This window comes from Manis javanica, chromosome 7 (assembly GCF_040802235.1).
Source record: "Manis javanica isolate MJ-LG chromosome 7, MJ_LKY, whole genome shotgun sequence".
Lineage (NCBI taxonomy): Eukaryota > Metazoa > Chordata > Mammalia > Pholidota > Manidae > Manis > Manis javanica.
The window spans coordinates 121,299,808-121,313,710 of record NC_133162.1 but is presented as its reverse complement, the minus strand read 5'-3'; the positions used below and the strand labels follow the sequence as shown (position 1 = coordinate 121,313,710).

Below are 13,903 nucleotides of genomic sequence, written 5' to 3'. Positions count from 1 at the left end.
TGTATATAGTAAATATGCTACACTAACCAATAACAACTGAATAATAGTTGGTTCCTATGGGGGCCAGCCACTGTTTTGAAAATATTTAATTGTTTTGAAAATACTATATACATGAACTTAATCCTCACAACAAGCCTGTAAAGCTACACATGAGAAACTTGAGACAAAGAAATAGAGGAATTTTCAGGAAAGAGATTTCACTACAGTGTCTGATGTTTTTAACAGATATGCTGAGCTGCCAATTAGACAGACTAATTCATTACAACAAACTGAAAGCAGGCACAAATTTAACGGTATTGCATGGTCTTTGGGCATAGAAGATCACTTAATTAACTTCTTTGTTGAATTGTTCTTGCTGTATACCAATGCTCATAACATTGGTGAACCCACCCTACATTTTTTCCCAGCTGCCTCTAGATCTAGTACTCCTGGCTTCCAGATAATTTCTACCTTAAAGTGTGTTTGAGACCAGCAACATCTGCATTACCTGGAAGCTTGTTAGAAATGTAGACTCTCAGGCCCCATCAGCAGGAATCCTACATCAGAATCATCATTGTAACAAGATTCTCAAGTACTAGAGTATAAAGATATAATTATGAGAAGATCTACTGTAGGTAGTGTCTTGACATTGTGCCCCAATTCAAGAATATCCAACAAGATTCTTTCATAATCTGTGCTGAGGGTAAAGTGGTGAGGTCACAAATGGAGTTAAAGATGGTGGCATATAGGGAAGGGCAGGACACACAATAAATTTTGAACCCCAATAATCTGGGCCTGAGGTAGAAAAGAATAATAAGCATTCTGTGACATAAAGAGAAAATGCCTTATAAGCTGGATTTTCCATTTCCATTTCCTTATTAACTGAAACAATTTATTTTCAGTGCCATAGATATGTTCCCGAAGTAGAGAGCTTTTACTACAGCATATTCCTTTCCTGCTAGCTTGAGAATTGTTTTAATGAAAGAGTTAAAATTCACAGAGTAACATTTCCTTTTCTGATTTCATGTGGGGTCAAAGTTAGATTCACTTTGAATGTCTTTAAGTTTGACCAGGCCAGGAGTGATCCTTGGGTGAACATGAGGAAGAGTAGAGAGAATTCTGATACCATCTTCATTTATCTGAAGTAGTTCTTTATGGTGATACTGAGCCTACCTTGCTGACCAAAGCCAGATTCATCAGAAAAGCCATGTCTGAATGTAACTGTATTTCACTGTTTTTGAAAGCAATGTGACTGTTCTGCAGATTATACTTTCTGGAGTATATCAACCGACCCTCCTAACTCACACCATTCTCAGTCCTATAAAAAGAACTACTTTCTTTACTACCAGTTTTTAACACTGTTGTGTTAAGATGTCTAAATCATTTGGTATAGGATGGGTAAGAAGGAACTGAAGACAACATTGTAAGTGATGAGAATTCTTTGCACCGTTGCAATGGAGTACATCCTAAATACAAAAAAAAATGGGAGTCTTTACTCTAAAACTTTGAAAATTCTTCTTGATCAGCCATGTAAACATAAACTTTCGAAGTTTTTCTTTTTTGCCCCTGTAGCATGAATGTCAACATCATCATTCAAAGAATAAGAAACATTCTAAAAAATCTAAAAAACATCACAGGAAACGTTCTCGCTCTAGATCGGTAAGGAGGATTATTTGATATGGTACCATTAGGTGAAATGAAATCATGTTAAAATCATAATAAATGAAATTATTTATATTATTTAGGGGTCAGATTCAGATGATGATGACAGCCATTCAAAGAAAAAGAGACAGCGATCAGAGTCTCGTTCTGCCTCAGAGCATTCTTCTAGTGCTGAGTCTGGTAAGCATATCTTTTGACTTGATTACAGTTACTGACACTTGGGTGTCCTCAAATTCTGACACTTTTTTTTCATGCTGCTTAGAGAGAAGTTATAAGAAGTCGAAAAAACATAAGAAGAAAAGCAAGAAGAGGAGACATAAATCTGTAAAGAAACTTCTAATTTTTATACTACACCTAGACTTTTGCCCTTAACTTCCTCTGCAGCAGCAGAACCTTTTTCTGTCTAGTCCTATGCACTTCAGCACAGTTCAAGTAGACACCTAAAGTCGAGTTTTATAGTTGTCCTTCACCGTTATCTTCCATTAAAATATTTGGCAAGCTTTGAAAACAAAAATATACCAGTGTTAAATGATTTTAGAGAGAAGACCCAAATGTGTGTGCTTGGGGTTCTCAACAATAGCTGTAATACATACATACAGGTTTAAATGTTCGAACAACTCCTTCCTCGACTCTTAGTTCTTAACCCTAGGTACATGTCAAAATATACCAAAGGAGCTTTTTCAAAATGTAAGGGCCTGGGTGTCACCACAGATCTGTTGACTAAGATTTTTTTTCTTGTTGCTCAATTGGATTTTTTCTTATCTAATGGAGGGTTACTTACTTAGGCACTGCCTTACATTTTAAATCATTCCTGCTTCTCAGTAGCAATTTTGAGGAAAGGAACTTTGTTAAACAGCTACCAACTTAATGTGATTTTAAACTAATTGCAGCATCCTATGTTCCTACAAAATAAATAAATACCTTATTTAGGTGGTGGAAAATGTAATACTAGATATTATCCAATCTTAAATGTGCCTTTCTCCATGATATAGTGAAGCTGTCAGAGTGTCAGTCATCCTTCCCAAAGGAAAGGCCAACCTCCCTCCCGTGAACCTTGGACATGTTACACAATCCTCGAGGTTAATAATTCAAATTCCATCACTCTAGAATACGTATCTTACGATAACGTGGATGCTCTTAAGTATCACCTGCATAGGGATTTTAAAAAATGGAATGGTATCTTCATCAAATGCTAACATTTTTTATTTACACAGGATTCTCCAGAGTCAGATGCTGAGCGAGAGAAGGACAAAAAAGAAAAAGACCGGGAAAGTGAAAAAGACAGAACCAGACAAAGATCAGAATCAAAACACAAATCACCTAAGAAAAAGACTGGAAAGGATTCTGTACGTATTTAAAATACTTGAATACAAAAATACTTTCATTTTGTATTTTCAAAATACGAAGTGGCTACTGTGATTAAAACAATGATATTTAAAGAATAGACATTTAACTATCTCTCACACCAGAAGAGTTTTCTAATGTATATGTTTCTGTTGAAACAAGCTGTTTCATATTCACTTGTATAAGAGGAAGGAAAAGAAACCTGTTTGTACCATTCTCGCGGATTTACATACTGTAAACCAAAAGTACTAACCATGTGAAAGTCTCATTCTAAGTAGTTAGCAGCCTGTTGATAGACTTTGGGGAAGAGGTAAGTTTGTCAACCCTGTGATGTGTTTGTTCCTATAGAGGAGAATTCATACAGATTTTGGATTCCTTTTTGAAAGGTTCATTACTACTTTCCATTTTGAGTAATGGTACCAATATAATTATACTCAATGTCTTTCAGGGTAATTGGGATACTTCTGGCAGTGAACTGAGTGAAGGGGAATTGGAAAAGCGCAGAAGGACCCTTCTGGAGCAACTGGATGATGATCAATAAATTATACCAAATATATGTTTACTATGATTTAAAGTCTAATTCAGACCAGGGACTCTATTTTAAAGTTCAATTGAAATAACACTGGGTTTTAATTATATCACAGGAAAAAAAGTGCATTTAAGTATTGTTATTGTGGACTTTATAAAAACAAAGGAAATTGAAAATAACTTTTGATTCTGTATCAAGAATCATATTTTCATACACTCATAACTGTCTGTGACCCTTTCATAGGGCACTGCAGGATGGATTAAAGGTGGCAATTGACTGATAACTGCAGGTGTCTCTACTTTGTTCTAAAGTCTAAGTCATGAGCGGATTTGATTTACTTTATAGATGTTGGATTTTGAAGATACAATGGAAAATTTTTTGATATCTAGTAGTACAAAAAAGCACCAGCAAATGATGAAACTGCTTTTTTGTGCACTACCCACCTGGCTAAAGCTGATAGGATCTTTTATGGTGAATTCAGAAATAGGTGTTCTTAATGGAAACCTGGTAGACCCTTAACTATAGCAGTGCTGACGAGCACTAACTACTATAATAAAGCCACCATTATTTTTTATGAAACATCTGAATACATTTTAAAAAGGCTATTACGAGGGCATTATTTTGAGGTGATGTTTAAAAGGCTAACATCAAATCAAGTTGTAAATTAGTTTAAATATATTGCCTTAAGGACCTACTAAAGAATGTGCCACCAAACTTGTAAGTGATAGTTGCAATATCCTTGTCTAAAACAAAAAATGTTGACATAAACATTTTCTTTAATAACAGTTTTTTTTTTAATCCTATCGCTTTTTTTCATTGAGGAAGCCTTTTACCTTCCCTACTCACTGAGAAGTATTGACTTCGTGGTACACATTCTAAAGCATTTCTGATTTGAATATTTTTGTACATTTTTATCAATGATTAAACCTTCTCTTCTAGCGTGTACTAGTATTTATTTCTACTTAAACTGCTCAGCTCAAAAAAATGTTGTATGATCAAAGATAAAAGATAACTAAATCCTTGAAATTTTGTTTCATCTTACCCACGTAGCTAGGTTATTTTCAACATTGTTATAAATCAGTGCATTTTGATGCCCCTCTGTTTGTTTTTAATCTGTGAATTTCCTACAGAATACTTTAGAGAGGCAATGGTTTGAAGCTAGAATACTCCACATGCTACCTTTTGAAGGTTGGTAATGTAATTTATACTATTTCCTTCAGTGCAGGAGATTTTTTTAAGTAAATAAATTTTAGCACATAGTCTTTGGTATTAAGTATTTTTTTATTTTGGACTTGGAGCAATCCTGTTCAAAGCTGGGATTTAGAAGAAAAAAAAGTTGATTTCATTTTTCCTCCACCATCCTAACAAATTTGAAAGTGGGACTGACCAGGACAACTGTTTCCCATCCCTGCCCCTTGTTTCAGTTCTATCTAGTGTCCACTGTTGAAGCCTCAGGGTGGTGGGGGATTGTTTCTAATCTGTGAAGTCATTTTTCTGCTGTGAAATGACATGATTTTGAAGAAAGTGAGAATATCTATCTTTAGAATATGTGAAGTAATCAAGTTGCTTGCTTGAGGTTAGTCTCTTGTCTATTAGAACCAACACACAACTTTGGCAACAGGGAGTTGCCTAGACATAATTTTCAGAGGTCCCATTGCAATGATTAATATTGCTAATCATGTCAGACACTTGACATGGAAGTCAGTGGTAAAATCTTTAAAATGTGCATATAATATTGGCAGAAAACTAGTGTTTCTCATGAGAACTTAGAAATCTGTAAAGCTTTGAACTACTTCCATGAATGATGATTTTAAGTACAACTTTAAAGTTTTGATTTTTCTATTTAAATAAAAAGCTATTGATGTTTTAGCATGTCCTCAAAATAGATTTCTGTATTTTTTATAGATATTATCACAACCTCAGATCCCTGCAAGACACTATATAATCAAGTTTCCCTAAAGTTCACCCATGAAAACCACTTGACCTAAAAACAAAACTAGAGAATAGACTGCAACTCAAAATATAACATCCTTGTTATAAAAGATGTAATTGAAGTGACTATAATCCTTGTCCACTTTGATGATCCCATTGGTGCAATTTAGTTGCCAGAAATAATGCTGTATAATCTGAAGGCAGAGGTGATGGGAAGATTTTGTTAAGCAAGAATTTTGTGTGAGTATTCTTAACCTTCTTAGATTAAGTTTCTGAAATCTTCAGTTGTTAAATAATGGTGGTTGGAATATTGGTTCTGTTAGAGTTGAATAGGAGTTTGAACAGATTTTAAACCAGTGTGTGTTAAAACAGGGAAGTGTTTATTTTCAGATGAGGCAGATTTGTATTTCTCAGTTCAGCCTCAGACTCTTAGGTAAACGTGGAGGATTTATCTTCCTTCCTTATCATTAATATTAATGGTTACTGGATTAAATTTACTGATACATTTAATATCATAATAGACTCAGAACCTCAGATATTTATTTTCTCCCAGCCCGTAATTCCTATGTGGGAAAACAATTTTTATGAAAAGTTAGTCAAGTATGAGGAATTCTTTGCACTTTCCCAAGTAAATTAAGTAACAGTGCTTTTAAGTAAAAGCTGTAGTCCCACATTACTTTTAGCATTGTGATGGCCTTTCGTTATCATTACCCAAAGTAGCTTCAGCATATAGATTATTCATGTTTCTCAACAAAAAACTTTTTATGCCTCCCAGTAAATTTGAAAATGAGCAAAGTATGACAGCCATATCTTTCAACTTTTGCTAATAACGGCCTCATTTATGATGTAACTATAAAATGAAAAGACCTAGAGTAAAGCAGTCTGAATTAATAGTGGTAGAGACATGAAGAAACTGTACAGAGTCCTGAAACATCTGCATCTTTTTCTGGAAAGAAGGTCATAGTTTTCATTCAATTACCAAAGGGCCTGTGTCCTGTGTTAAGCTTTTGTCTAAATGATTCTGGTATTCTTCCACTGTTAATTGTTAGCTTTGTACTGACTAGGCAGCCACTTCTGTTTTTGCATCCATTAGGGGGTAGCCCCTTTACATAAAGATTTTTTTTTTTTTTAAGTCTTAGGTGTTACTTAAAAAGAATGGTTTCCAGTCAACTAGTGCCCAGGGAAGAAAGATGAATGCCTTATTTTAAGTTTATTGTTTTTAAATGTGAGTTACAAAACTAAAGAAATAAACGTTTCTAAAAGCAAAATGAAGCAAAGCACATGAATTCATTATATCTTAAATATTTTAAATTCTTTGTTTTCCCTTGGGGATGTATCCCTAGAAAACTCTTTTACGTTTCTAGATAAATTTGCACTCATTTTACAAGGAAAAGCAAAATTATGTCCTGAGTAATTTTCATGGCTGTGTTAAGCTGCTTAATAAGCTTACCGTCTCGTTCTCTGGTTCTGGTGATGGCATATATGCCAGGCTAATACCTTCCGTACTCTTCCCTTGCTCTTAGGTTCTGACTTAAATGGCAGGTTCTTTGGAGACAGGGATGTTTCATTTACTGTTGGTTACTGTGGATTAGAACAGTGCCTGGCACATAGTAGGCATTTATTGAAAGAATGTAAAATATTAGTTGACAGATGTAATCATCCAGCACCCACAGTACCCATCATCTGTATCAAAGGGCTTGAAAAAGCATCGTTCCAGTGAATCGTACTAACCCACTACTAAAGCCACATACATAATTGAAATGTACTGAAGATAAGCCCTAGTGACTGTTAGAACATACAACTTCCATCTGGTTTTTGAGTAAGAAAGGAAATCCTTTGTGGTCATTTCAAACATATCAAAATTCGTCTTTAAAGGCTTTAATGGACACAACAGTAAAATTCTCATTTAAATTCTGAGAACTAATTTCAGGCTGTCTTTGACAAAGGGGTGAATAAAGGTGAGAATGAGAAGTGAGAAGATTTTTCTCCAATTACTCAGATCCTCCCCCAGCCCTCCATTTTATTTATATTGTTTATCTGGCTCAGTTTCTTCATTTGCAGCAGGTATTTTCTTTGCTTTTTAAACGTATATTGAAACCGCTTTTGTGACTAAATAGGATCTAATTCAAGTCCATCTCGTTAGTGATTGGTAATTGTTTGATGGTAATTGCCCTAGGTGAGGTCAAAGTTTTGCATTTCAGAAGAATTGTGTAACCCACCACCCCCACCCCAGTTTTCAATCAGACTGAAACTGAGTGGCTGCCTAATCAGATATCAACTAAGCCATTTCTTGATGCCCTTCTTTTATGGTGTTCCTTAGGGTATCTAATGTACTATTTATAAGCACCTTTTTTGGTCCTGTGGGCAAACATTTTGGTAGATGGTTTCTTGGCTACCTCTACAACTAAATAGAAGACTTGTTTTAAAAGGTGAGTCATAAGAGGAACAGGTTTCTGTTTTCTGTTTGTAACTACCAGATTTTCTCTTCTGTTTATTGTTCTGATGTAAAGAACCTCACACTTATATAAAAATCAGACCTTTTGTAAATAAATTTATTAGAAAAAATGACATCTTTTACTAAGTTGGATTTGTGTCAACTTTTTCCTTTAAGCACCTCTCATGCAGCAGCTCTGTGCTGTGAGATGCTAAATACCCACACTGTTTTCTCCATGTAATACTTTTTATTATAAAGAGTTAGAAAAGTTTGTCAACACTTCTTCATGCATTTTCTTACCTCAGATTTTTTCCTGGAAATGGGTATAGGTTTTAAAAGAAATGGAAAACAGATTAATCCTTTTGTGTGAACTGGGATGATAATATTTTCATCTTTGCATGTATGTCTGATAAAAATTAGGCAACATATTAGGGCTAAGAAGAGTTTTAGCAAAAATTATTAGGCATGTGAATTGTAAAGCTAACAGAAGTATGTATCACTGTAAATTAGGTAATACTACAAAATCTAGCACATTGTGCCAGCAGTCAATGATGGATATCAAGTCCTATTCTGTGCAGACAGCATTAATAGAGTCAGAAGGGTCCCTGGGCATTCTTAGCTGTGGTGGATTAGGATTTAGATTTTGAGAGGATTGGGAGTGGGGAACACGGGTATTTAATTGAGTCACTGGTAAAAATCTTTAAAAATTAATCCACTGGTATATAATACCCTAAACCTAACTTAAAAGTAAAGCCTCACTTAAAACTTACTGCTGTAGTTTGGGCTTGAAAATTCAATCTGTGGAATATTAAAGATCTTCCTTTATCATGAGGCACTTGTCCTGGTACAAAACAAACTAGAGGTTCTTCCTGCAGAATTTAACTTTTCTCCCTTCTTTATAAAAGTTCAGCTATATCGCAAAACTTGCATACAGTGGAAAGAGTAGAGACCTGGGAACAGACAACCCATACAAGTAATACTGAAAAGACTACAGTCCTCCAAGTAGTTGTTGTTTTCTAACCTGTTGACTGGGGCAGTGCGTTGTTTTCTCAGCCCTGTTCTCAAAGGAAATAATGCAAGAGACAAACATTGTCTTAAGCAGCAGTTTATCAAGCAAAGGGAAAGTACACTCTCAAGAAGGGAGAAGTGCAAACTGGCTGGAAACCAGAAACAGTTGCAATAAAAATATGGTTAGAATTTTTTTCAATGGTACAAAGCCCCTCCTCATATCTTACATCATTTAATTGACTTGCTGATTGACAGTTTCAGGTTATATAACCTTTCTAGGGCACAGGCCCCCATAAGTACCTAGGCAAAACTGCAATGTCAATTTATTGTAAGGAACGCCAAGGTGACTGGGCCACCTTCTGGGTCTGTGTGTGCCTGCAGCCAACCTGTTGGTCTTGAAGACCATTTGGGCTTTTTACATCTTGTTTGGCCTGATAAGACAGGAAACTGAACCATGAACAGAATGGATTTCAGGCATGTTCTGCTATCTGGTGACAAGAGAATAGGTGGAGATGGGGAGGACCTTGTCCAGGACAGAGCGGGACTCACTCATGGTTGCCTAGCTACCTGACAAAACCACTTGGACAGTTTTCTGGAATTCAAATTTCCTTACTCCCCTTAAAAAGATGATAGTAAACGTTGCACAGAAACTTTTCTGATGACTTGTAATCCTAACAATCAGTATGTGCAGTTGAGGCTAAACTGGTTGCATGTACCTTGCTAGCCAACTTAGTTGGCACATCCAGGGGTACCTGCAGGTATTTGAACAGCATTCTCATTAAATCGGTCAAAGACGTTATCTCACCAAGTGAGTGCTATTCTCTGGAAGCAGTAAATTCATAAGCAAGATTTTAGAGATGTGTCCCCAACTACCAAAGTCTGTTTGGTTCCTATATTCCATATAGCAAGTGACAGAGAGTTTGTACAGGGAGGGATTTTTCTTAAAATTTACCAGATCTGTATTCAAGCAGCATGATATAACTTCTAGAAGATACAAGTGTACATAAAGTAAAACCCTTTAAAATATACCATTGAAAAACTACAACATATTACAGGATAGTAGTGTAAATAGTTTATTTGCTCATATGTCATGAAAAGATCAGAAAAGTAACATGAACTGCTTTTTTTATAAAACATTTCTAATATTGCTAAGAAGCAGGCCCATTAAATAGACAAACAGAAGAGAACATGCCAACATTACTGTCTTGTTGGTAGATGAATAAATTGGCATCTTAATGTGATCAGCATTGAGCTTTGGGCAACGGCTGCTTATAATAAAGGACCGCAAAAAGGACTTTGTATTGTACTTCATGATCAAGTTGCTCTTTTCAGAAAAATGAATGTTGAGTCAATAACGACAATCTTGGCATGTTCTTTTTAAAGTACACATTTATGAAAATGTGCTAGCAGGTGGCAGTTTGAAAGTAATCTTTCTGTAAATAGGTATGCTAAAGTGAAATGTAACTGATCCCCTAAACTGTCATTGTAGTTAAATATATTAAAAAGAACTATAAGTTAAAATAAGATTCAGATTGTATAGCATAGGCTGATGCATTTTTAAACAATATTTACAGTATTACCCAGAGGCTTAGGTGGGAATTAAAGAAGTGTAAAAACCATAAAAAACTGCACCAATTTTATAGCAAAATATCTGTACATTTAAAAAGATCATATAACTACACATTATCCAAGGAAAATGGGACCTTCACCAAGGAGTTCACATAAGCACAACAAAAAATAAATTCATTGGTTAAATACTATACAATAAACTTTACAATTAATATATTGATGTAATGTACCAGGAAGGTAAGCCAGAAGAAGAATGTGTATTATGAAAAGTACAATTAGCTTTAGTCCAGTTTTTGACTTTGGAATGGGTCAAGTGCCCTGCCAGAGAGGAAGGAAAAGTAACAGTGGCTTAGTTGGCCATTTAGTCCCATTACATATCTAGGTTTCTCCCAATGTATTTCTGCAATTTAACTGAAATTCCCAAATAATGTGAGAAATACAACAACTTAGCTTTGATATATGATGCCAAATATATCTTGAATTTACAAAAGGGAGGAGGAAGATAACCCTGCAATTGTCAGAAAGTAAGGCTAGGTTACTGACACAGCAGAAGAAATCTTGAATGCTTGTTGGTAGGTAGAGCTAGTGAACTTCTCCCCCTGGCTAGCAAGGCACCAATTTCTGTTTTCACATCCCCATAATGGTGCTCAGAAATCGTGATTCTGATTACTGAGATGCTAATTTTAGTGCTAATTAATATATGCATTTGCATTTTTAAAAGCTGCCTCTAGCTGAAGAACACAGTACTGAGAGTGAGTCACACATTTGTAGGCCACCATATCCTTGCATTCATCCTGGTGAAGTCTCACAGAGGGCATCATACCCTGCCTGGCACAGAAGTAATAGAATGTGAAATGAGTGATTTCTGCGCCACTGCAATTGCATTCTGTTTATACTTCGCTGGGGCTTGGTTATGGGACACCAGTTTATCATACAACTTTCCTGTCTTCCATGTTACAAGCCCTTAAGAATACAAAGTGGGTGAGTACGGCTGAAACAAATTAATTCCTTAAAAAACATCTCAGCAAAAGAAGCCCACAGCAGATTCATCCATGTTATTTACAACTAATCAGGAAACCAGGGTGGGCCATCATGGGACAATTAAAATGGCAGGGAATAAATGTAATGTGAAATTTACATTTTGGTTAAATTGAATACCATCTGGTGTAAAAAGATACCTAATCATCAAATCAAATCCTATTGCTTTGATTAATCTGAGCAGGTATTTCCACTTTGAGGCACTTGTTAATAACAAAGGTTGAAAAGAGAGCCCATCACTCCTAAATTCCTGTGTGTTTGCTAAATCTGAGCCCTTAAAATATTTTATCTATGTTCAAGGCTGCAGTTAAATGGTAGCACATAAAGTTCATGTGAATAGTTTAATTCACAAACACCCTCTATTCATACAGGCAGATCTCAGGTTCACATGGTTATTTCGGCACCATTAACAGAACGCAAGTTCTGATCATCAAAGCGCCGCCTGACACTTCTCCTCACCGCATCGGCTCGTCTGTATGGTTGGTTTCTAAGATCTGTAAAGAGGAGAGCACCAGTGAAAGAATTGCCACCTTTAATACCATGTGTCTAAGCAAGACAAAGGCCAGCTGGCAGCCAATCAAAGCAGCTTGTGTAGAAAAGTCAGCTAACAGGCCCTTCAAACTCACTGAGTATCTGAGCCAAAGACATGTACTTTGCCCATCGTATTTATAGTCAAACAAAACAAGATGTAATACTGGTGGGATTCTGGAACTTTTAGAAAAATACATGAGAGAAGATTGCTTCTGTCACTGGCCAGAGAATCTAGACAAGGTCTTATTTTGAAATATTTCTTCAATTAGAAATAGCTGTGGCTTGTACTTGTTTTTATTTCTGGAAACCTTAATAACAATAATGGCAATGAATTTTAAACTGCAAAACTAATAAAACTGACTGCCCTGTCCTATCTCATATGAAGTTTTAATCATTAAGGAAGGAACCTATAGTTTGCAGACACAGGTTCCATTTTTATTCCATTAATATTACCTGAGATCAATTCTTTAATTTTGTGAATTAGAAATATAATGCCGACTTAATCACTTAAAAAATTGTACTGCATTCCAGAACATTCTTTCCTGTCACCCAGTTTTTTCTGTTGTTTTTTATCAGAGTAGAGAAGTTATACTAGCCCTCCTGTATTCTCCAGTTTGTACTGCAAATGCACAGCAGAATGCCTAACATTTTTTAAAACTACCTTGTGGAATGAATGAATCAACCACTGCCTGTCAGTTCAAGCAGGCATTGTTCTAGTGGGGTAAAGTGGGATAAACAGGAATTTTATGTAAGTACACAGTACGAAAGCATCCTTTCTTGATGAGTAAGACAGGTAGCCTCCTTTTGATGGACTTAGTGATAATGAAAAAAAAAAAAGCAGGCTTTGAACTGTTCCCCTTCTTTTGCTTGGTAGGTATTTCCCTCTCATTAACTTAGTATCACTGACTTCACTTGGGAAACATTCTATCTTTTATATCCTCATTTCCTCAGATTAGAAATGGAGCTGATACCTGGCCCACAGAATGTTGAGCTCCCAACTTAACATTTTTAAATAGTTTCCTGATACTGAAATTGGCACTTAACACAAAAGCCAGGGTTTTCTGGCTTCTCTCGGAAAACTGGAGAATCTGGCAATACTGGGCCCAAATTCTTAACATGGCAAAAAAAAAAGCTGGAGCTCAGTGAGTTCCAAGACCTATGTGCTCAGATTCAGCACAGTCCCCACAAGCTCCTTAATCAATGGACTTTGTGGCCCTGCCCGACTTTTTAAATTCAAGCAAAGAATAGTTCTGCATGTGCTAACCCACTGGAGCCCCTGCTCCCGGCCCAGAGTGGTGGGGGAAAGTTAGAATTTCACTCTTGGCTCCCAACATGCAGTGAGCTACAGTTCTGTGGTTCTTGAGTCCTCTGGGCAACTGGTTAGATCCTAATCCTTAAAACGCTAGACATCACATTCCCCACCCAGGACTTGATCTCCAGATCAAATAGGGTTAAATGAATAGCTCAAAGACCACAGGCGTAAGGAAGGAGAGCCTAGCGCCCGAAGCAAGTCCAACCTGGAAATGCCCTTGCCCAAGCCATCACACTGGGGGATGTGGAAGCAGGCCAGAGAGTCCAACAGAGTGGCTCAGCCTCCCATCTTTGGAATATGAGGTACAAAGACTTCTCCCCAATCAGACTCTCACCAGTATTACCCTCAACCATAAGCTGAAACCACTGATCTGCATACAGAGAGGAGGAAGCTAAGTAAAAAGTGGTGCTTGCCAGCTCCGTGCATCCTCCACCGCCGGTGTGCTAGAAGAAATCCTTACCCTCGAGTGAACATTTGGAAATTTAGTGATATTATTCTTCTTTAAGGCTAAACAGAAAAAAAACAAAAACACAAAATGATGGTTAAGTAAAAATGGGATGAAAAT

At 36.3% G+C, this 13,903-nt stretch overlaps 2 protein-coding genes across 22 annotated transcripts in view; one reads left to right on the top strand and one right to left on the bottom strand.

Annotated features, from left to right (window-relative positions):
* Nucleotides 1-4,457, top strand: part of PRPF40A (pre-mRNA processing factor 40 homolog A) — a 60,064-nt gene extending 55,607 nt beyond the window's left edge. For all 8 annotated transcript variants that reach the window (XM_036996006.2, XM_017674461.3, XM_073241473.1 and 5 more), the window contains 5 exons: nucleotides 1,552-1,638; nucleotides 1,725-1,821; nucleotides 1,904-1,965; nucleotides 2,856-2,987; nucleotides 3,434-4,457. In XM_036996006.2, the coding sequence (XP_036851901.2) occupies nucleotides 1,552-1,638; nucleotides 1,725-1,821; nucleotides 1,904-1,965; nucleotides 2,856-2,987; nucleotides 3,434-3,526 (471 nt within the window). In that variant the 3' untranslated portion in view covers nucleotides 3,527-4,457. The remainder of the gene's footprint in view (nucleotides 1-1,551; nucleotides 1,639-1,724; nucleotides 1,822-1,903; nucleotides 1,966-2,855; nucleotides 2,988-3,433) is intronic.
* Nucleotides 4,458-9,945: 5,488 nt separating this feature from the next.
* Nucleotides 9,946-13,903, bottom strand: part of FMNL2 (formin like 2) — a 281,458-nt gene continuing 277,500 nt past the window's right edge. For 6 of the 14 annotated variants that reach the window (XM_073241458.1, XM_073241465.1, XM_073241461.1 and 3 more), the window contains 2 exons: nucleotides 13,752-13,845; nucleotides 9,946-11,989 (listed from right to left, as the gene is read on the bottom strand). In XM_073241458.1, coding sequence (XP_073097559.1) covers nucleotide 11,989; nucleotides 13,752-13,845 — 95 coding nt within the window. In that variant the 3' untranslated portion in view covers nucleotides 9,946-11,988. Of the gene's footprint in view, nucleotides 11,990-13,751; nucleotides 13,846-13,903 lie in introns of those variants that run through there. The other 8 variants (XM_073241460.1, XM_073241469.1, XM_073241472.1 and 5 more) reach the window with 4 other exon arrangements.